The following is a 22,725-nucleotide window of genomic DNA, read 5'->3' as shown; positions in this document are numbered from 1 at the left end:
AGTTCCCGTCGTGGCGAAGTGGTTAACGAATCCGACTAGGAACCATGAGGTTGCGGGTTCGGTCCCTGCCCTTGCTCAGTGGGTTAACGATCTGGCGTTGCCGTGAGCTGTGGTGTAGGTCGCAGACGCGGCTCGGATCCTGCGTTGCTGTGGCTCTGGCGTAGGCCGGTGGCTACAGCTCCGATTCAACCCCTAGCCTGGGAACCTCCATATGCCATGGGAGCGGCCCAAGAGATAGCAACAACAGCAACAACAACAACAACAGACAAAAAGACAAAAGACAAAAAAAAAAAAAAAAAAGTGAGCTCAATCTGGAGATCCTGTGCTGGCACAACAGATCCTTGGCGTCTCTGCAACACTGGGACGCAGGTTTGACCCCTCACCCAGCACAGTGGGTTAAGGATCTGGCATTGCTGCATCTGCAGGGTAGGTTGCAAACTACCCTGTGGCTTGGAACTGACCTCTGGCCCGGGAACTCCATATGCCGTGGGGTGGCCAAAAAAGAAAAAAAGAAAAAAGTGAGGACAGTTGATCTGCTAGGCCAAGGAATTAGAAGAGCTGATGAATGCTGCCTTTGTAACTTACACACCCAGGTTTCATTTCTCAAGGGGGTGGGTGTTATGGAGGAGGTTCCTGCAGTGGGTGGGAAGGGGCCCAATGGTGACAACATTGCCACAGGATTCACTCTCATTAGGCAACATCATCTCATTCTTCCATTCTTGCTTTGTTCATTCACCCACCCAGCTTGCTCTGCATCTGTCTCCTTTGGGTGTGGTTTTTATTCTTGACCTTATCAGGCAGACCTGTTGGTGAGGAGGGTCTTATGATGTGGTCTTCTTTGTTTCTCAGTGGCAGCTCCTTCCTGCCCTGGGGGTGCAGGCCTGTACAAGACCTTCTGATCTGGTCCCTTTCCTTTCTCTGAGCTCAGCCGTTCTCTCTCCTACCCGCTCCTTTATGGAACATTCCCCCTCCCGCCCCCCTTTAGTTTTTCATTAGTGGCTTGTTTTTACGATGAAAAGAGCACGTAAAGCGTACACGGATGTACTCAGACTTTTTATGATTTTAATTGTGATCTTCCAAAAGCTTTAGGTCAGTGGTTCATCCTGCCCTTACTTAGGAATCACGTGGAGAGCTCAATAAAATCCCAGTGATGCCCAGGCCTCACCTACACTAATTACTCCAGTAGTATCTGGGGGGATGGCCAGGCATCCAAGCTTTAAAAAACTCCCGGGTGACTGCAGTGACAGCCAAGGTTGAAAAAGCAAGATTTTTAGGTTTAAACTAAAAGTGACATTGTGCAATTTCACGCTTCCTTTTTCTCATTCATTGTCTAGTTTAGATTTTTTTAAAAAGTATGCAGTGTCACATGTTTTAGCCCACCTGTGTCTTTAAAAGAGGGTGGTGTGCTTGGGTGGTAACTGCAGACTGGACGCTTAAACTTCCGTGCTGCTGGGTGGGTGAGGGATAGGGCGAGAGAGTCTGGATGGTTGTCTGAACAGCTGTCCTGGTTTCTAGAAAAATAAAACCAAAAATGCTTTGTTTCTGGTACCAGGTCACTTTCTCATGGCCAGTAAAGCAGTAATATATATATATATATTGTGTGTGGCCTCATTTTGTGTACTTTTGGTCCATGTGTTAAAACTCTGGGAGTTAGTTATTTTTTGTCCATTTTGCAGATGAAAAATTACTCAGAAACAATCAGAGCGTTGCTAGTAGCCACACACCTGATAATTGGCAGAGCTGGGCGTTTGGCCCAGGCTCTGTGATGCCAGCAGGCATGGCTTCTCCATGGTGCCATGTTGGCCTCTCTCCACTTCAATGTGAACAGAACTCTGGTGTGTGTGAGAAAGTCTTATTTATTAATTTTGCAAATTCCCAAATCTCTTTTATCTGGTGCCTATTCCCAAAGAGCTCACAACACTTTTCTGGTTTCAGTGCCCTCCTGCCCCGCACGCCACCACCAGATCTCCTTCTAGAGAAGAAGAAGCAAGCATGCAGGGTATTTTCATATTCAGGACAGATGTGCCGGAGAGGAGGAGTTATATCCTCTCTTCCAGGCTTGGGGAAACCCTGAGCGTGATGCTGTTTCTGGGTCCCAGAATTTGGTACCGCTGACGTGCACCAGGAGTCCTTTTAGTGCTGTTCGCCCAGGATGGAGGTGGCTTAGTTCTGCTTCACCCACACATCTCCCCTGATTTCCTGGTGGCCAGGGGAGGACGTGGGAGAGGCAGGTGGCTGTGGTCAAAAGCAGAGTGTGGCTGTGGAACAAGATGAAGCTGGGAGCTGCCCAGGATCATGTGGGGCTTAAAGACGTTGCTCCTACCCTGGAGAAGGGACATCTGAGAGGCTTCCGACGTAACAGAAATGGAAGAATTGGGTGGATTAAAACTGATCTTTCTTGCCATGAAAGAGTCTATCTCATTTCAGAGACACTGACGTCTTTCAAAAATTCATACTATAATCCATCTTTCCATTAACTGTTTGTTTTACTTTATTTTTTTGTCTTTTTAGAGCCGCACCCACAGCATATGGAGGTTCCCAGGCTAGGGGTGGAATTAGAGCAAAAGCTGTCGGCCTACACCACGGCCACAGCAACACCAGATCCGAGCCTTGTCTGTGACCTACGCCACAGTTTATGGCAATGCTGGATCCTTAACCCACTGAGCAAGGCCAGGGATGGAACCTGCGTCCTCATGGATACTAGTCAGATGCATTTCCCCTGAGCCATGACGGGAACTCTAGTAGTAACTATTTATTGTCAGTGGCAACAAAAGGCATTGACTTTTTTTTTCCCTACTCCGTCTCCCCGCCCCTTGGCAGCCGTAAGTCTGTTCTCTAAGTCCATGCATTTCTTTTCTGTGGAAAGGTTCGTTTGTGCCGTATATTAGATACCAGATATGTGACATCATATTGTATTTGTCTTTCTCTTTCTGACTTACTTTGCTTAGTATTGAGAGTCTCTAGTTCCATCCATATTGCTGCAAATGGCATTCTTTTGTTCTTTTTTATGGCTGAGTAGTATTCCGTTGTGTATAAATACCACATCTTCCTAATCCAATCATCTGTGATGGACATTTAGGCTGTTTCCATGTCTTGGCTCTTGTGAATAGTGCTGCCATAAACATACAGGTGCATGTGTCTCTTTCAAGGAAAGTTTTGTCCAGATATATGCCCAAGAGTGGGATTGCTGTGTCATATGGTAGTTCTATATAGTTTTCTGAAGTACCTCCATACTGTTTTCCATAGTAGATATCATCGACTTTTTCTTTTCTTTTTTTTTTGGAATTGAAAAGAGAGGTTTCAAATAGCTGGTATACACTGCTTGAGAGAGATGAAGGCCCTGTTCAGGATGACCTGCCTTGACATCAGCAGCCAGGACGCATCTGTAAGGTCCGAATAAAGTACTAACAGGGGAGCTTCGTAGGAGACCGTTGTCTCCCTGTTAGTCTGGACATTCTGTGTTAAGCACATATGATCCCTTTCAGGGGATCCCTTTTTGGGGTTTCCTGTGTGGACCTAGTGGCTGGACCTAGAGCAGGGGTGGAGACAATTGGTGGCTTATTCAGCCATCTTCCTGCCATCTGCTTCTCAGGGCAGAATTCTTAGCATTTCTTAGGATTGTTGAGCCCTGATTATCAGTGTCAGGCAATAGCGCGTCTTGTTGTATCTCAGCACTTTGGCCACTGGAAATTGAAAAAGAATTTGGACAGAAGGTGTAAGAAATGAAAACGAGGTACCCTGTGACCTTGGAAATGAAGAGTGTGGTTGTCCTGACTCTCTTGCATTCTTTTCCTCTCCTGTTCACTTAGAAACCTGATATCCTGACCACCGGCTCTGGGAATCCGATAGGAGACAAACTCAATATTCTGACAGCAGGGCCCCGAGGGCCCCTTCTCGTTCAGGATGTGGTTTTCACTGATGAAATGGCTCACTTTGACCGGGAGAGAATTCCTGAGAGAGTTGTGCATGCCAAAGGAGCAGGTGAGAGCTCTGTTTGTTTGCCATAAAAGAACTGTTACCTAACACTTGGGCTAAAAATGAACTCTCAGAGGATCAGAGCTCCTTTAATAGATGTACCGAATATCCGTTCCTGATAGAAAGGAAAAAATACCCATCAATAGAGGAGTCAGTACATAAGGGGTGGTTATTTCTCTGGATTGCCCATTATATAAAAAATATCTTATTGAAAATAAAATAATCTTCCTTTTATTCTGTTAGGCAGTTTAGTGAAGAAGGAAAAACATGGAAATACGCAGGCAATACTGTAATTGTCATTAAATTTAGATGGTGTGCTTAACTGGATACATACTGTAATGAACTGGGCAAAATCGAGGATGGTGGTGTTAGCATGGTGGGTTTGTGGTGATTTTTCCTTTCTGTCCAAAACTTGTAAAAATGTTATCTTGTTTTTATTACTTTGATATGCTGTTCAGTTTGTTACGTAACACCGAGGCATCCGAATCTTTCCCTGTATTCCGCCCCCCTCCTCCATTCTTTCTCTCCTAGGTCCTACCTGTACTTAAGGGCCTCTCAGGCCCTGTGTCCTTGGGGTGACCTTGACTAGCTCCTTCCGGCCCCTCTCCTCTCCTCCTCCTCTTGGCCCCAGCTGTCTGGCACTCAGCTAAGCATTGCATGATCCTAGAGCCTTGCTTTTAGCTCTCATATCTTGGTGTTTGGATATCTCCCCTTCTCCCAGCATATCTGAAGCTCCCAGGAGGCCAGTGCTAAATCACCTGTTTTCTTGTCACCCAGATCCCAGATGACTATTGAGGGCCTGATGGCCTGAGTGACAAGTGACAGTCTTTTTTTTTTTTTTTTTTTTTTGCTTTTTAGGGCCATACCCTTGGCATATGGAAGTTCTCAGGCAAGGGGTCCAATCAGAGCTACAGCTGCTGGCCTACACCACAGCCACAGCAATACCAGATCCGAGCCACAGCTGCAATCTACACCACAACTCATGGCAACACCGGATCCCTAACCCGCTGAGCAAGGCCAGAGATCAAAGCTGCATCCATCCTCATAGATCCTAGTTGGGTTCGTTAACTGCTGAGCCACGACAGGAGCTCCCCTGAGGGACAGTCTTGTGGTGAGGATTTCTGTGGCTTTCTCACCAGGGGCTTTTGGCTACTTTGAGGTCACACACGACATTACCAGATTCTCGAAGGCGAAGGTGTTTGAGCACGTTGGAAAGAGGACACCCATTGCAGTTCGTTTCTCCACCGTTGGTAAGTCAGTCTGTTTACATCACTGCTGTTATTAAAGCTAGATCGTATCTGGAGCATCATAACTCAATTTCAAGAAAAATGTTAGGCAGTATGAGGCAAGCACCTCTCCAAACTATAGCAAGGTTTTATAGTAGTAAAAAGTATTTCAAGACATGTAGGAAGTTGCTTATAATTCTGTTTTTTGAGGTCTTGGGAAATCACACTTAGGCAGAGGCCGTCTCTGCAATTCTGTGACATTTGGAAAGAATTTTTCCTACAAGTGGTTGCTTCAAACAGTAGCATAGAGTGGGGTTCTTACTCAACAGCCACAATAACAGCCACTGTTTACTGAGAATTAACTCTGTGCTATCCACGGTTGGTGCTTTACTGTTCTTACTTTTAATCTGTAGATCTGCATTGCAAGGGGGGGTTATTTCTGTTTCAGAGTGAGTGATTTTTCTTACGTTACAGAGCTAGTAACAGTTAGATTCTATCTGTTATATCATAACACACCACAATCCCTGATTAATTCTGTTTCTGCATGAGTCTGTAGATTTAAAAAATACTGTGGAAAAAAATTAAAAAATAAAAATACTATGGAATGCAAAAATAAAGGAAATTAAGACTAAGAACTTAGGTTCTGACTCATTTTCTTAATATTAACCTCATTTTTTTTTTTTTTCCGTCTCTTATCTTTTTAGGGCTTCACCCAAGTCATATGGAGGTTCCCAGGCTAGGGGTCTAATCGGAGCTGCAGCTGCTGGCTGATGCCACAGCCACAGCAATGCCAGATCCGAGCCATGTCTGTGACCTATACCACAGCTCACGGCAATGCTGGACCCTTAACCCACTGAGCGAGGCCAGGAATCGAACCTGCAACCTCATGGTTCCTAGTCGAATTCGTTTCTGCTGCGCCATGATGGGAACGCCAACCTCATAATTTTGACAGCTCACTTATTCTCTTTGTTCATGACCTTAATCTTCATAATTATTCTCTTCCCTTATTTTAATTACCTGTTGAACGAATCTATCTTATTATGTTAAATGGTTAAATAACAGTTTTCAGCTGTTATTATATAGACTCTCTTATTACCTCAATTAGTTCTTTTGTTTACTTTCAGTCTGAATTAGCTGTGGGTAGTAGAAATAATAACCCAGGCACTTAAATAACCTAATTTACTTCTAGAAAATGCATTGGAAAGGATAGATCCCAATGTTTCTTTATAATTGTAGGCTTCTTGGGTGCAAAGTACTCTGGCATAGGTTTCATTTTTCCTGTTTGAATTTTCTAGCTGGAGAATCGGGCTCAGCTGACACAGTTCGTGACCCTCGTGGGTTTGCAGTGAAATTTTACACAGAGGATGGTAATTGGGATCTCGTTGGAAATAATACCCCTATTTTCTTCATCAGAGATGCCATATTGGTAGGTGACAAAGTATTTTGCACTCTGCAGATATTTGCTGATTTAAATTGATTTCAGAAGTTTCCTGGTGGCTCAGCGGGTTAAGGATCTGGCACTGTCCCTGCAGTTACAGCTGGGGCACATGTTCGATCCATGGCTCGGGAACTTCTGCATGTCGCAGGTGTGGCCAGAGAAAGCCCCTGATTTCAAATACTCTGTATAGATTGGCATTTCTGGGAAAAGCAGAAAGAAGAGAATTTGGGTCGGCTGGATTGCCTTTTTAAACACTTTCCCCACTCCCCTATATTTAATACATGTTTATAAGCTTAAATAACAAGAGTTGTCATTGGTCTTAGTTTCAGGATTCATTGACTTTATGGGAATAGTCTAGTTTTCCTTGCTGAGTTTGGAATGTGAATACAAAGAGAAACATGTTACTCTAGAAACATGTAGAGGGTAAATTTCATTTTAGGGTTTGGTGGTTTAAAAGTCTAAGATTATATTGTTTAGAGTTATAATCTGTAAACCTAGAATAAGGCAGTATATAGTACAAGACACCAAAATTCCTGTAAAAATTTTTTGATTTTTTTTCTCTTTTTTTCCATTTAGTTTCCATCCTTTATCCACAGCCAAAAGAGAAACCCTCAGACACACCTGAAGGATCCGGACATGGTCTGGGACTTCTGGAGCCTACGTCCTGAGTCTCTGCATCAGGTGGGAACACTGCTTTTTTCATTATATTATGACATATCACCTGGCATGGAACTGTTAATTATGCCTCATACATTGTTCTCCAGTTTTGGCTATGTTATTAGAATTAGTCTTTGACTTTCTTTCTGAGAGGCTTCCTCTGATTTCTTGATCCTCAAAGAGTTTTAAAATGACTGATTTTATTAATTTCCCCTCATCCATAGACCTTATGTGATGATAGAACCATTATCAATTGATATTTAGCAATATTCAAGATTCAAGTCTCTAATAGGTAAAGTTTCTGCATTAGGTGCATTAGGGAAGTGAGGGGGAAATAGTACCAAACAAATTTTCTTTTCCTTTCTTTTTTTTAGTTTTAGGGCCATACTCATGGCATAAGGAAGTTCCCAGCCTAGGATCAAATAGGAGCTGCAGCTGCCAGCCTACACCACAGCCACAGCAATGCCAGCTTGGAGCCTCGTCTGCTACCTACACTGCAGCTCATGGCAATGCTGGATCCTTAACCTACTGAGTGGGGCCAGGGATCAAACCCTTATCCTCATGGATACTGGTCGGTTTCATTTCAGCTGAGCCACAGCGGGAACCCCCCCCAAACAAATTTTATTAAATTAAAATTTAGTAACAAGTTAAATAACAAGTTTAATAACAAGTTAAATAACAATCATTTTAGCTTTTTTTTTCCAGAATTTTGAGCCATGAGGTTAATGATTTCTATATCATTCTGCTTTAAAATTCTTTAGTTTGTTATTTTTTTCATCAGTGGTAACCCTACCTGTGGGTACTTGGCTAGCATATTCCATGCCATTAAGGGAGTTTTCTGGAAACTTAAGGCTGTCTTAAAAATACAAGATGTTTCAATTAAAACTGAAAAATTTGGGAGTTCCTGTCATGGCGCAGTGGAAATGAATCCAACTAGGAACCATGAGGTTGTGGGTTCGATCCCTGGCCTCGCTCAGTGGGTTAAGGATCAGGCATTGCTGTGGCTGTGATGTAGGCTGGCAGCTGTAGCTCCGATTAGACCCCTAGCCTGGGAATCTCCATGTGCTGTGGTTGCGGCCTTAAAAAGACAAAAGACAAAAAAAATAAATAAATAAAACTGAAACATTTCCGCTTTATTTTTCTGTTCCTTAGGTTTCCTTCCTGTTCAGCGATCGAGGGATTCCAGATGGACACAGGCACATGAACGGATATGGATCGCACACTTTCAAGCTGGTTAATGAGAAGGGAGAGGCGGTTTATTGCAAATTCCATTATAAGGTACACGTTGCCTTTGGGCAGTGGGCAGAAGGCTCCCGCTACTCATGTCTCCTTACTTCTGAGGACTGGGCAAAGGTCAAGGCCTCCCCCACCTTCCCCGTACCTGCACACTCTGCGATGACAAGTTTCCATCTAATTGATTAGGACCGTCGCTGTTTGGGTGGCCTCTGCCTGAGGGAATAGACTCATGCTGCCCAGTTAGAAGAACCCTGTGTGGTGGCTCTGGTCTCTTTGTGTGACTGGAGGGTAAGACCACATAGCTGTCCTAGCTTAGTCGTCAAGCGTTCTTCTTTTGGACCCTGGGAGCTCTGCTGTAAAACTTAGGAAAATGCTCATTTTGCGCTGGCTCTCTGGTTTAATGTTTCTGGTGCTGGCAGGTGCACGTGGATATTTTTTTCTCCCTGAAGAAGGAAGATCTAAGGTTTTGGTCTGGACTTAAGCGTAAAGAAATAATACAGGCTTCCCAGCTAGGCAAAAGGAAATTCCAAGATGGTTTAGCCTAGAGTTCTTTTTTTTTTTTTCCTTTTTTCAGGTCTGCACTCAAGGCACATGGAGGTACCCAGGTTAGATAGGGGTTGAATCAGAGCTGTAGCCAATGGCCTACCCCACAGCCACAGCAATGCGGAATCTAAGCAGCGTCAGTGACCTACACCACAGCTCACGGCAATGCAACACCAAATCCCCGGACCACTGAGCGAGGCTAGGAATCGGACTTGTGTCCTCACGGATACTAGTAAGATTCATTTCCGCTGAGCCGTGATGGGAACTCCTAACCTAGAGTTCTTTGTTGGAGTTGAGTGTGGAGTGTTAGCAAAGAGTAAAGTGTGATGTCTCTTGGTCTTTACTGGCCCTGAGTCATTGTTCTGAGCACAGATACTTCTGGGGTCTGCAGGGGATTAAGAAGTGGGGCTTTCCTGTCTGTAATACCAATCTCTCTCTCATTTTCCACATCTGATGCTATCTTTCCAAAAGTGTTTCTTCTAACTTTTAAATTCATCCATCCATCTCACGAGCATTTATTGAGGATGTGTTATGAACAAGGCAAATAAAAAAAGCTGTTACAAATGTCAGAAGATGAAAGTTCTCTCTCTTTTTTTTTTTTCATTTGCTTTCATACAATCAGATCAATCAAATCAGATCAGTTACCTTTGGGGAAGCTTTTGAGAACCTTGTATTTTTTTTTTTTTTTTAGGGCCACACCTCTGGCGTATGGAGGTTCGCAGGCTAGGGGTCTAATTGGCCAATGCCACAGCCACAGCAATGCCAGATCTGAGCTGCATCTCTGACCTACACCACAGCTCATAGCAACACTGGATCCTTAACCCACTGAGCGAGGCCAGGAATCGAACCCGTAATCTCATGGTTACTAGTTGGATTTGTTTCTGCTGAGCCACAATGGGGACTCCAAGAACCTTTTAATTGATTGAGGTGTTTTAAAGGGTTCTCTCTTAATACGATCTTGGCATTGGTTAGAATAAGTAATATTGCCAGAGAACTCAAGAAGGTTATGAAAAAACCTCTGGTTGCTTAAGAACTTATTTCCAAATATTAGCGCTAAAATCAGCAGAGACAGAAGCGGGCTCATGACAAACATAGTCACCCTCTTAATGACAAAACCCAAGTCCTGTTTTCTTCTGTCCTGTCTTAATCTTCATCTGAACAACTTCTGCAAGTATATCAGACAGGAAAACTGTCACCCCACTTTTCTTTTTTTTTTGTCTTTTTGCTATTTCTTTGGGCCGCTCCCGTGGCATATGGAGGTTCCCAGGCTAGGGGTCGAATTGGAGCTGTAGCCGCCGGCCTACACCAGAGCCACTGCAACGCGGGATCCGAGCAGCGTCTGCAACCCACACCACAGCTCACGGCAATGCCGGATCGTTAACCCACTGAGCAAGGGCAGGGACCGAACCCACAACCTCATGGTTCCTAGTCGGATTCATTTCTGCTGCGCCACGACGGGAACTCCTCACCCCACTTTTCTTATGACGTGCATCTGTAATTTTTGGAAAGGAATGGTTGTAGGAGGCGGTTGACCCATTCATTGCATATAATTCCCAAAAGGGGCAGCATAGTGTCACTTACAGCAGGACTAAATGATTGTTCTTGGAACAGCTAGCATGGTTGGTGGCTTTGCATTTAGAGCAATCTGAATTCAGATCTTCCCTCTTCGAGGTAACTGTGACTCGGCACATTCTTAAAAGTTCTCTGAGTTCCAGTTTCATTGCCGTAGAATTGGGATAATTGTCCTAGCTGTTGATGGTCCTGGGAACATTGGGTTGCTTACGGGTCTGTTCAGCAGAGGTCCCTGAGAGAGCTGAGATCTGTATGGATTCATCAGTCTGGATTATGCTGACCTAAGATTATTCTTTTCTAAATTCAGGAGATTCAATTGAAATCAGAAAGGTACTGCATTTTATGGCACAATTTAATGTATTAGCTGGGTGAGCCGACTTCGATTTTTCAATCCTGAAGATATAGTAGTAAGAAGGGTTTCAATTTTGCCAGTGGCTGTAGAAAGTTGGGATTTCTGTGGAAGAAATAGACCAGGCTTCCAGAGGTGACTTGCTAAGGAAATCTTTACATGGTGCCAGACTTGAGAGGGACCTTTCGGAATAAGAAACAGGGGAACTTGAAGAGCAGGGTGGAATGATATTAGGAGCACTTGTGGAAGTGACTTCTTTCAGTCTTAAAGCCTTGTTTAGAAAGTCAGAATTCTAATTTTGGTTGCTCACAGTTGGAGAACTGGTTCAGAGCAGGTGTGCTGAAGTTCTTTTCAGTTCTAGAAACTGATTGTATGATTTCTTTTTTGTTTTTTAATTGGCCACGCCCACAGCATGCAGAAGTTCCCAGGCCTGGGATTGAACCCTCACCACAGCCGTGACAATGCCAAATCCTTAACCATCAGGCCACTAGGGAAGTCCTATGGTTTATTTTAAAAAAAGAAAGAAAGGAGGAGATTAGCGTGGAAAGCTACTAGCTGAGCAGCCTTGGTAATTGATTTGAGCTATTTTAAAACAGGGAATTAAAAAAATTACTCATGCAAAAGAAAATGGGAAGTGTTAATTTTATTAATAATTTGCATATTTAAGAAATATATTTTGATTTTTTTTCCCTATCTGAAAAGTAGCATGAATATAAAAAATTTAAATAGCCACTCTGGAAAACACTTTTGAAATTCCTCAAGAAATTAAACAAAGAGTTACCATATGACCCAGCAGCTCCATTCTGAGATATGTACTCAAAGAAATCCATTGAATTGGACACTTTATTTTTATTTATTCTTTTTTTCTTTTTTTTTTTTTTTTTTTTTAGCTATTTCTTGGGCCGATCCCGAGGCATATGGAGGTTCCCAGGCTAGGGGTCGAATCGGAGCTGCAGCCACTGGCCTACGCCAGAGCCACAGCAACGCGGGATCCGAGCCGCATCTGCAACCTACACCACAGCTCACGGCAACGCCGGATCGTTAACCCACTGAGCAAGGGCAGGGACCGAACCCGAAACCTCATGGTTCCTAGTCGGATTCGTTAACCACTGCGCCACGACGGGAACTCCAAGTAGAATTTCTTATTGGTACATTCGTATTTGTATCAGATTTGTCTCTTGCTACAGAGAAAATCCAGTCTTGAGTAATATTGTTCATAATCCTTCAATGGATTACTGATGAAAGTTCTATAACTTTGCCAATAAGTTTCAGTTTGAACTTGTTTCTTTCGTTCTGTAGACTGACCAGGGCATCAAAAACCTTTCCGTTGAAGATGCAGCAAGACTTTCCCAGGAAGATCCTGACTATGGCATCCGGGACCTTTTTAATGCCATTGCCACCGGCAACTATCCCTCCTGGACTTTTTACATCCAGGTCATGACATTTCAGGAGGCAGAAGCTTTTCCATTTAATCCTTTTGATCTTACCAAGGTGAGTCAGTTAACAGCTAAATTGTTTTCTCTTTCAAATGTCTTCGCATCTGATTTTATTTATTTATTTATTTATTTGTCATTTTTTTTTTGTTGTTGTTGTTGTTATTGTTGCTATTTCTTGGGCCGCTCCCGCGGCATATGGAGGTTCCCAGGCTAGGGGTTGAATCGGAGCTGTAGCCACTGGCCTACGCCAGAGCCACAGCAATGCAGGATCCGGGATCCGAGCCGCGTCTGCAACCTACACCACAGCTCATGGCAACGCCGGATCGTTAACCCACTGAGCAAGGGCAGGGACCGAACCCGCAACCTCATGGTTCCTAGTCGGATTCGTTAACCACTGCGCCACGACGGGAACTCCCGCATCTGATTTTAAAACATTTGCAGTCAAAGGTTCATAATGATAGGGAAGTCACAGAGAGAACACATGGAGTTACTTGAGAGTTTCCTGGCCTGTGAATGAGGGCTCCCTTGAATCTCTATCCTTCTAGTTCCTCTTTGTTGAGCTTATTGAGCTCATCTGGGTGGCCTGATTTTTCTTATTAATAGGCAAACAATTTTTTTTTTTTTTTTTTTGGCTTTTTGTCTTTCTAGGGCTACACCCACAGCATATGGAGGTTCCCAGGCTAGCGGTCCAATCAGAGCCACAGCAATGCAGGAGCCAAGCCGCTTCTGTGACCTACACCACCGCTCACAACAATGCTGGATCCTTAACCCACTGAGCAAGGCCAGGGATCCAACCCTCGTCCTCACAGATGCTAGTTGGGTTCGTTAACCACTGAGCCATGACAGGAACTCCAATAGGCAAACAAATTTTGATAAGTTGATGTACCTTTGCCCAGGGAGGGTGTCAGTATTTACTCTTTCCTGTTGTTAAAGTTTGCACCAAAGCACTCACCTTAAGTTCTTATCATTGTATTGAATTAAAACATTATTTTCACTTCTTTTCATTGGCTCCATTGTATTTAAAAGCTGATATTTTCTGTGGGTACTTTAATTTTCTTCTGTTGGTTGTCTGGTAATTGTGAACATGACATTGTTTTTAGGTTTGGCCTCACAGCGAATACCCTCTTATCCCAGTTGGTAAACTGGTCTTAAACCGGAATCCAGTTAATTATTTTGCTGAGGTTGAACAGATGGCCTTTGACCCGAGCAACATGCCACCCGGCATTGAGCCCAGCCCTGACAAGATGCTGCAGGTAAACTGTGGACTGAGAGATGCTGAAGCAGGACTGTATGTGCATGTGTGCAGCCCCCCACCCCACCCCCCAGTGTAATTTGGCATGATCTTTATATGAAGAATTAACTAGAACACCATTTAAACTTCAGTTTGGATCCTGAGTTCCTATGGGACTGACCAAAACATCCTTAAATGAGCATTATGGTATAAAACAAATTTCACAGATCCTTCAATATGGTAAGACTTGGACATTTGGTCTCTTAATTTAAAAGAAGTGATATTAGAAATGCCTGAGGTATTTGTAGGGTAAAGTATTCTTTTTCAGGCTGTCATCTGGGAGGGAGAATATCAGTAATTGATTATCACACTTGGCTAGCATAATTTTATTCATTTCCTCTTCCTTGGTAAAGCTTAAATTTTTCCACATGTAGAAAGAGACCCAGAGATGTTTTTTACAAACTCAATTTATGTTTTCCATTGATTAAAGGCAGTGGGTTAATTTAACTGCTTGTCTTGGTAATGTTCCTAGGCACTCAGTTCTCGGTGCTTTTTTTTTTTTTTTTTCTTTTTTGGGCTACTCCTGCAGCATATGGAGGTTCCCAGGCTAGGCATCTAATCAGAGCTACAGCTGCCGGCCGACGCCAGAGCCACAGCAACACCAGATCTGAGCTGCATCTTCGACCTACACCACAGCTCATGGCAGTGCTGGATCCTTAACCCACTGAATGAGGCCAAGGATTGTACTCACAACCTCATGGTTCCTAGTCGGATTCGTTTCTGCTGTGCCAAGATGGGAACTCCTCAGTATTTTTTTTTTTCTAAAAACACTCACCAATATGTTCTTTCAAGAGTACAAAGAGCGGAAAATTCTTATTTGGATCAGAAATTAGTAGGAAAATAACTGGCTTAATAATTATTGAGTAAATCAATCATTTGTGTTCTTGGACTATGTCCATGATACAAAGATTAAAGTTTATACCCTAGATCAGACCACAGTGACCAACAGCTGTTTCTTATGTAAGCATCTGATTCCAGTTCAGTTGTCATGCTCCACGCAGGCAAGCTAAGATGCCTTTGTTCTTTTGCTTTTTTATTTTATTTTATTTATTATTATTTTTTTTATTTTTAGGGCTACACTTGTGTCATATGGAATTCCCAGACTAGGGTTGAATCAGAGCTACAGCTGCTGGCCTGCGCCACAGCCACAGCCACAGCAACGCAGGATCTGGTCTGTGTCTGTGACCTACGCGACAGCTCATGGTAACACCAGATCCTTAACCTGCTAAGCAAGGCCAGGGATTGAACCTGCAACCTCATGGTTACCCACTGGATTCATTTCTGCTGCGCCACCATGGGAACTCCATTAGCTCTTTTGCTTTGACATTGGGAACATTTTTTAGAAAATAAGTTCTTATTAGTTTTTGGTTCAATTTAGCTCCTGTAAGTTGAATACTTATCTACTGGTAGACTGTCGTGGCTGCTCTAACAGATACAAAAACACAAGATAACTGTCATGTGGAGCAGAGTGTCCTGGTGGATGGGAAGGAGAAATCTCGTCTGAGAGGAAGGTGCTTACAAAGTTTTGAGAACAAGGTAGCATTTGATGGCTTGGGAAGGATGGATAGGATTTCAATTTTCAACAGAGGTAAAATGGGGCAGGAGAAGGACGTGTGTGTATAGACACAAAGGCAGATCATGTTGGATATGTTTAAACTATGAACAGTCATTCTTTCTTGAGTGAGAAGGAACAATCCTGGGGGCACTGAGCATATGACAGAGGGGACCTTAATGCTTAGGTAGAAGTGTGTACAGTTGTCCTTTCTAGGAAACGTTTTCTTCGGTTTGGAGAAACATGATCTAGTATGTATTAAGTAGAATCACTCCTGTTCATGGTGAATAAAGAGGAAGTTAAGGGTTAAGAATAGAAAAGGGAGATCAGGCAGATTACAGAGGATAAGCAGCAGGGGGTGCATGGAAACTGAGGAGTAGAGGAAGCCAAGATCATGTGACCCTGGGCCCTGAGCCTCCCCTGCCTGGGGCTGGAAGGGAGTGGGACTGTGAAAGGAGAGGTGAGTGGGCTTTGCCAAGGCAGAAAATTGTCACGGGAAGAGCCAAGGCTGAGGGAACCGGTTGAGGAAGGAACGATGCCCCAAAGTATTTTCACAAGAATCTAGGACACCCTGGGGCTCTGGGGCCACAGTGACACCAGGAGTTACTTAGTGACACCAAGTCATACAAGCAGAAGAGCACCGAAGTGTTGGATGGAGGCCTGGACCCAGGGAAAAGGACCGCAAAGCAAACACGTATTCTCCACCGCAACAGAAAACTAGTGTAGGGAGTTCCTGTCGTGGCGCAGTGGTTAATGAATCCGACTAGGAACCATGAGGTTGTGGGTTCGATCCCTGGCCTCAATCAGCAGGTTAAGGATCCGGTGTTGCTGTGAGCTGTGGTGTAGGTCACAGACGTGGCTCAGATCCCGAGCTGCTGTGGCTCTGGTGTAGGCTGGCGGCGACAGCTGATTAGACCCCTAGCCTGGGAACCTCCATATGCCGTGGGTGCGGCCCTAGAAAAGGTAAAAAGACCAAAAAAAAAAAAAAAAAAAAGAAAATGAAAAAAAGAAAACTAGTGTAGGAGGCAGTCCATTGCAATTGTGAGGAAGAGAGTCCTGGAAAAGGATGATATGTGGAAATCAGATCATTTCTGTCAGTATTATTTCTGGATTCAGCAAACCTATTTAAATTTCACTTGCTGTCTTTAGTTTTTTTGTTTTTAAAGTGAGTTTATTTATTTCGTCTTTTTAGGGCTGTACCCACGGCATATTGAGATTCCCAGGCTAGGGGTCGAATCGGAGGTATAGCCACCAGCCTACGCCACCGCCACAGCCACAAGGGATCCAAGCTGTGTCTGCAACCTGCACCACAGCTCATGGCAACGCCAAATTCTTAACCCACTGAGCAAGGCCAGGAATTGAACTCACATCCTCATAGATCCTATTCAGGTGTGTTAACCACTGAGCCATGACAGGAACTCCTTAAGTGAGTTTAAAAAGGGTTTGAAAGAGCTTTAGTTGATTCAGGGAGGATATTGGTGCGTAGCCTAGTTTTTCCCACTTCTTAGGTCCTTCCTCTGTGAGATCTGATGCCAGGGAGCTTGCCAGGAGCCGTATAAAAGAGAAGGACTGTCGCACTTATGTCGCCATTTGCTGACCAGTGAGGCATTGTTCAAGGTTTTCTGAGTAGCTAAGTCATAGAATCCGTGTGGGACCTTAGGAAGATTCTTTGGCAGGAACATGTAGGGTGATGATGGAGAAGGGATTGGAAGGGGCGAGCCAGTCAGGAGGACTTTGGAAATTCCACGAATGGGAGCTAATGCCTGTCCAGGTGGTCGTACTTGTACAGTCATGGCCAGTGTTCTCAGTTGCCTTAGGGTTGAGCTTTGCCTAATGAGAATATGAACCTAATTGGATACTACGACTGATGTGGAGGTCATCATACAACTTTCTGTTTCAGCCCTAACTGAAAGAAATGACAAAACCTCCTGCTTTGGTTCATGTGTGATTTAATCTTTGCTTCAGGACCTTGTGGCCTTGTGGGCCATCTTTTTGCACCGTGGCTTTCTTGGGGCAGTACTTTGTTTTTACCTGGAAAGTCTCAGAGCTCAGAGTGTATCTGAGCTAAACCAGACTGCAACATGTAGGGGGGCTTTTTTGAATAATTTCCTGTACAAGTGGTTTTTTGTTTGTTTGTTTGTTTGTTTGTCTTTTTGCCATTTCTTGGGCCGCTCCCGCAGCATATGGAGGTTCCCAGGCTAGGGGTCGAATCGGAGCTATAGCTGCCAGCCTATGCCAGAGCCACAGCAACGCAGATCTGAGCCGTGTCTGCGACCTACACCTGTACAAGTGGTTTTGTCAACTCTACTTCTTCCTGCTAAGAGCAAGCGAGTGACCCCCTCCCCTGGAGTGAGAATGGGGAGGCGTGGAATTTGTTCATGATTCCGGTCAGTTGGCATCTAGCAAATTTCTTTTACAATGTAATATGGCCTTGGGAATAGGAAACAAGACAAGCCTGGGTACTAACTTGTTATTTGAAGGGAAAAAAAAAAAGTGATTGTCTAGAACAGATGTGAAGATGTGTGGCTGTTTGGACCCCTGGAGTGGAAGATTAAGGACTGTTCAGTTAAAGAGAACTCATTTCAGGAGAGGGAAGAGACTGCTCTTTACTGGCGGGGACAGGCAGGGTTTTTGCTGTGCTTTGCGCTTGAAACTTGACCGTGAGTTTATGGACCAGTCCTTTTTTATTCGTTACTGGGCACAGCCAACGTCTATTTCGTTTATAACCACAGGGCCGCCTATTTGCCTATCCTGACACTCACCGCCACCGCCTGGGGCCCAACTATCTTCAGATACCTGTGAACTGTCCCTTCCGTGCTAGGGTGGCCAACTACCAGCGTGATGGCCCCATGTGCTTTCAGGACAATCAAGGTAGGCCCGAGACCTTGGCTCACCCTGGGGGTGCAGAGGGCGCTGCTGGGCAGGGCGGGGGGGCAGGAGGGGGTCTCAGGCTGCCCCATGGGACCCCCTGCTCTTTGGAGCCCCCACAGGCGCTCCTGCCCACCGCTTACTTTCGGCCCAGCAGTGAAGGGTTAAACTGCCTGCAGACTCTCCATGCCTTTGTCTCTTTGACACGTTCTACTGAGAGTTCCCCCCTCAGATTCTACTCGCTGTGCATCTGACAGTGAAAGGCAGGGATAAAGGTCTTTTTCATACTGACTCAGTATCAGCCGACTTAGGGAACCAGGTTTAAAGACTCTTCACAGAGTGGACAGTACCTGAAATCACTCTGAAGCCACCAGGACTTAGCCTCTGGGATGTGCAAATGCCAAGAGTTCGTGTCTTTTGTTTCTCTTTGCCTGTTGCTGGGGCCCCGGAGAAGCAAGTCTGGCTAGATTGTAGGGGGAGGGGTGGGTTAGAATGAGAGAGAAACGGTAAATCATGGGATCCTCGCCCACTGCTTTTTGATTTAAATAAACTACTGAGATAAGACTCCATCGCACGTTGTTTTGGGGAGCTCGTTTATCAAATTTATGATTTTTTTCTTCTAACTACTCTTTTTGGTGCCATGTTCAAACAGCCTCTGTTTCTGATTAATTAGAGAATGCTTGACTAGTGGTTTTTTCCCTTTGGTATTCCACAGTTTAATATACTTTTTTATTTTTTTGTCTTTTTAGGACTGCATCCTTGACATGGAAGTTCCCAGGCTAGGGGTGGAATTGGAGCTACAGCTGCTGGCCTGCAGCCACAGCCACAGTAACGTAGGATCTGAGCCGTATCTGCAACCTATACTACAGCTCACGGCAACACCAGATCCTTTTGACCCACTGAGTGAGTCCAGGGATCGAACCCACGTCCTCATGGATACTAGTCAGGCTTGTTCCCACTGAGCCACAACGGGAACTCCAGCACAGTTTAATATAAATCTTGGTTTTCTTTCTTTTTTTCTTTTTTGGCTACTCCATGGCATATGGAGTCCCCAGGGCCAGGGATCAGATCCAAGCCACGGTTGTGACCTGCGCCTCTATGCCCCAGCTGCAGCAATGCAGGATTCTTTAACCCACTGTGCTGGGCAGGAAATTGAACCTGCGTCCTGGCACCACAGAGACACCACTGTTCCTATTGTGCCACAGCAGCAACTCCTAAGTCTTCTTTTTTCTTTTTCTATTTAGGACGCATCATCCCTTCAGAGATTTTAATGATGATTTTTGTTTAGAGCCATTGATATCTATTTCAAACAAAGTTTATTTTTCTGTGATTAAAAAATAATACATGTACCCTAAAGGAAGCTTGGAAAACATAAGGGAAAGAAGAGAAGGGAGAAGAGAAATAAGTTTACACGATCACTAACTGATGATATTAGGTGGTTGCAATATATCCACGGTCTGTGGTTTATAGGGTTATGGGGTGTGGGGTGTTTTTTTTGTTTGTTTGTTTTTGTCTTTTTACCATTTCTTGGGCCACTCCTGCGGCATATGGAGGTTCCCAGGCTAGGGGTCTAATCGGAGCTGTAGCCGCTGGCCTACACCACAGTCACGGCAGATCCGAGCAGCGTCTGCAACCTACACCACAGGTCATGGCAACACTGGATCCTTAACCCACTGAGCAAGGCCAGGGATCGAACCCGCAACCTCATGGTTCCTAGTCGGATTCGTTAACCACTGCGCCACGATGGGAACTCTGAAACCCTCCAATTTGAAATGTGTCTTTGAGTCTCATCTTTTATGGGGGGCGAACCCAAACCTTTATGCATATGTTTGTACTGGCAGCACAGAAACCTATAGAGAGGAGGCCATCTGAAGTATCTAAAGGGACTTTGAGTTCCCTGGTGGCCTAACCGTTAAGGATCTGGCATTGTCACTGTTGTGGCTTGGGTCACTACTGTGGTGCAGTTCCATCCCTGGCCCAGGAATTTCTGCAGTGTGAGAGCTATGTGAGCATTTAGCAGATGGCGGTGTTATCTAAGAATCTGAGAGCTGCCTATAGCGAACTATGGCCCATTAAAAAATATGTGCAGGAGTTCCCGTCGTGGCGCAGTGGTTAACGAATCCGACTAGGAACCACGAGGTTGCGGGTTCGGTCCCTGCCCCTTGCTCAGTGGGTTAAGGATCCGGCGTTGCCGTGAGCTGTGGTGTAGGTTGCAGATGCGGCTCGGATCCCATGTTGCTGTGGCTCTGGCGTAGGCCGGTGGCTACAGCTCCGATTCGACCCCTAGCCTGGGAACCTCCATATGCCGAGGGAGCGGCCCAAGAAATAGCAACAACAACAACAACAACAACAAAGACAAAAAAAAAAAAAAAAAAAAGGTAAAAAATATGTGCAGGAGTTCCCGTCGTGGCGCAGTGGTTAATGAATCTGACTAGGAACCATGAGGTTGCAGGTTCGATCCCCAGCCTTGCTCAGTGGGTTAAGGATCTGGCGTTGCCATGAGCTGTGGTATAAGCCGCAGATGAGGCTCAGATCTGGCGTTGCTGTGGCTCTGGTGTGGGTTGGCGGATACAGCTCCGATTAGACTCCTAGCCTGGAAACTTCCATATGCTGGGGAAGCAGCCCTAGAAAAGGCAAAAAGACAAAAAAAGAAAAAAAAGAAAAAAGAAATGTGCATAGCAGGTGTATTGTGTGCATGTGTGTGTGTACATATATATATATATAATTGCCATTTGAATTTATTTCTTATTTCATTGACTGTTTGCTGACTTGCTTCACTTTTCATCTCCCCAAGTGAATCTGTGTGGTTTTCCTTTAAAGGTGGGGCTCCAAATTACTACCCCAACAGCTTTAGTGCTCCCGAACAGACGCATTCGGCCTTGGAACATTGTACCCGCTATTCTGGGGACGTGCAGCGCTTCAACAGTGCCAACGAAGATAATGTCACCCAGGTAAAGGCTCCTCTGTCTGCCGTGAGCGTCGCTTGGTCATTTTTCCTGCCAACGCCTGCCTGTATTCCCCCTTTAACGTGCCAAACGTGTCTTACATTGAATTCAGGGACAACATCTCTGTTCATATATCAGCCCTTATATTAGATGGAGTTGAAGAGTAACTGCTTTTTTAGTACAAAGTAAGGAGACTCATTTCAGTTCCTCCAAATTTTATTGAAGGGACATAAGCGGGAGCCCTTGGGGAAGTCGTGATCTCACGGAAATCTAAGACATGGGCAAGTAGAGCCGCATCTACGAATCTGAGAGGGACAGTCCTGATTTAAGGGACTAGAACTGGATTCACAAAAGCTTTAGGAGCCTCAGTAGCCATGAATGGTGCAGGAGTTTCCACTGCTGGGCACCATCCAGGTGATTCTGCCGCTGGTCATCTGTCTGCTGATGCTTTTCTGTACTAACTGCTCATTCTTACTGGGTCCTCCCCTATTTTCCTCCTCTGTGCTTCAGAGCTTGCTGTGGCTTTGCTATGACCATAACCTAACTCTTCTTTATGGCTTCTTTCTCCCTGTATTACTTTTTTTTTTTTTTTGGACCCTATTTTACTCCTTCTGTCAATACTTCTATATCAGATTCTGGAGAGAGGAAATGGGATTTAGTCAACCCATCGTGTCACAATAGGTTGCATCAGTAGCGTTTGACCAGCCTCCAGTTAACTGCCTGGGGTCAAGTGCACACCCTGTTTCTCATCACCTGTAGCTGCCCCGGCACTGTTCTTTTAGTAAATGCAATGGAAGGGGCCTTTGACTTTGAAGAGTAGTCACCTGACTAATGTGTCCAGGGCAGCTTATACCACCCACAGGAAAAGGACAAAGTTAAAAAGTATAGTTGTCTTAGAGCTCTGCTTGAGTAGTTGTGAAACATTAAATCAGAATAGGACCTATTCTCGTTTCTTCGTTTGTAAATGTGTGTTCCAAATAAAATATACGTAAGTATATGAATGAGTTCACTGTGAAAATATCCATTTGAAAGGCATTTATGTGTATACCTATATATAAACAAGATTATTATAGTATATAAGCCATATTTAAATGAAATTAAATGTCTGCTTAAAGCCTTTTATAATAATTGCCTCATTCTTGGTGATGCAGATGATACCGAGTATATTACAGTACTGTCCCTGCTTCTCAGAGACTTTTGCCTGCATGAAGTCTACTCCAGTTTTAAACTAGCTAGTACAACTTCTGCCACAATGAATTTAGAGGTTGTTGCATACACATTAACATTTGTCATATGATCATTCTTATTTTGAGAGATTTTCTTATCATTATATCGAAGTCAAGTTTTTAATCACTCATGTTACTGCTTGTAGGTTCATAGCATAATCCTATAACTCTAAGAGTAACATGCAATATAAATAAGAAGATCCAGATTTATACTCTTAAAAATGATTCACTTGGTCTTCTGCTTCTGGTTTATGACAGACTAGTTTGCGTATCAGATCTATCCTCTCATGAGGAACATTGGAAAGCAAGATAAAAATCCAAAAAGCATCTGTTTAAAGGCTTTGGAGAATTGTAAAAGCATTAAGAATTAGAGGGGCCAAGATTTTGGACAGAAAAGAAGTGCAGAGATGT

General features: G+C 44.3%; 1 protein-coding gene across 14 annotated transcripts in view; it reads left to right on the top strand.

Moving 5' to 3' along the window:
• The window catches only part of CAT (catalase), a 40,538-nt gene that overhangs the window by 11,074 nt on the left and 6,739 nt on the right, over nt 1–22,725 (top strand). For 2 of the 14 annotated variants that reach the window (NM_214301.2, XM_021081498.2), the window contains 9 exon segments: nt 3,810–3,981; nt 5,115–5,225; nt 6,497–6,627; nt 7,216–7,320; nt 8,449–8,574; nt 12,296–12,487; nt 13,533–13,685; nt 18,008–18,146; nt 20,964–21,094. In NM_214301.2, coding sequence (NP_999466.2) covers nt 3,810–3,981; nt 5,115–5,225; nt 6,497–6,627; nt 7,216–7,320; nt 8,449–8,574; nt 12,296–12,487; nt 13,533–13,685; nt 18,008–18,146; nt 20,964–21,094 — 1,260 coding nt within the window. 14 annotated transcript variants of the gene reach the window in all.

Source organism: Sus scrofa, chromosome 2 (assembly GCF_054392235.1).
Source record: "Sus scrofa isolate SSC_HxYL_T2T_F1_AM1 chromosome 2, Sscrofa_HxYL_maternal_Yorkshire_Landrace_v2.0, whole genome shotgun sequence".
NCBI lineage: Eukaryota > Metazoa > Chordata > Mammalia > Artiodactyla > Suidae > Sus > Sus scrofa.
The sequence above is the reverse complement of the archived record's forward strand: the minus strand, read 5'-3'. Positions and strand labels throughout refer to the sequence as shown.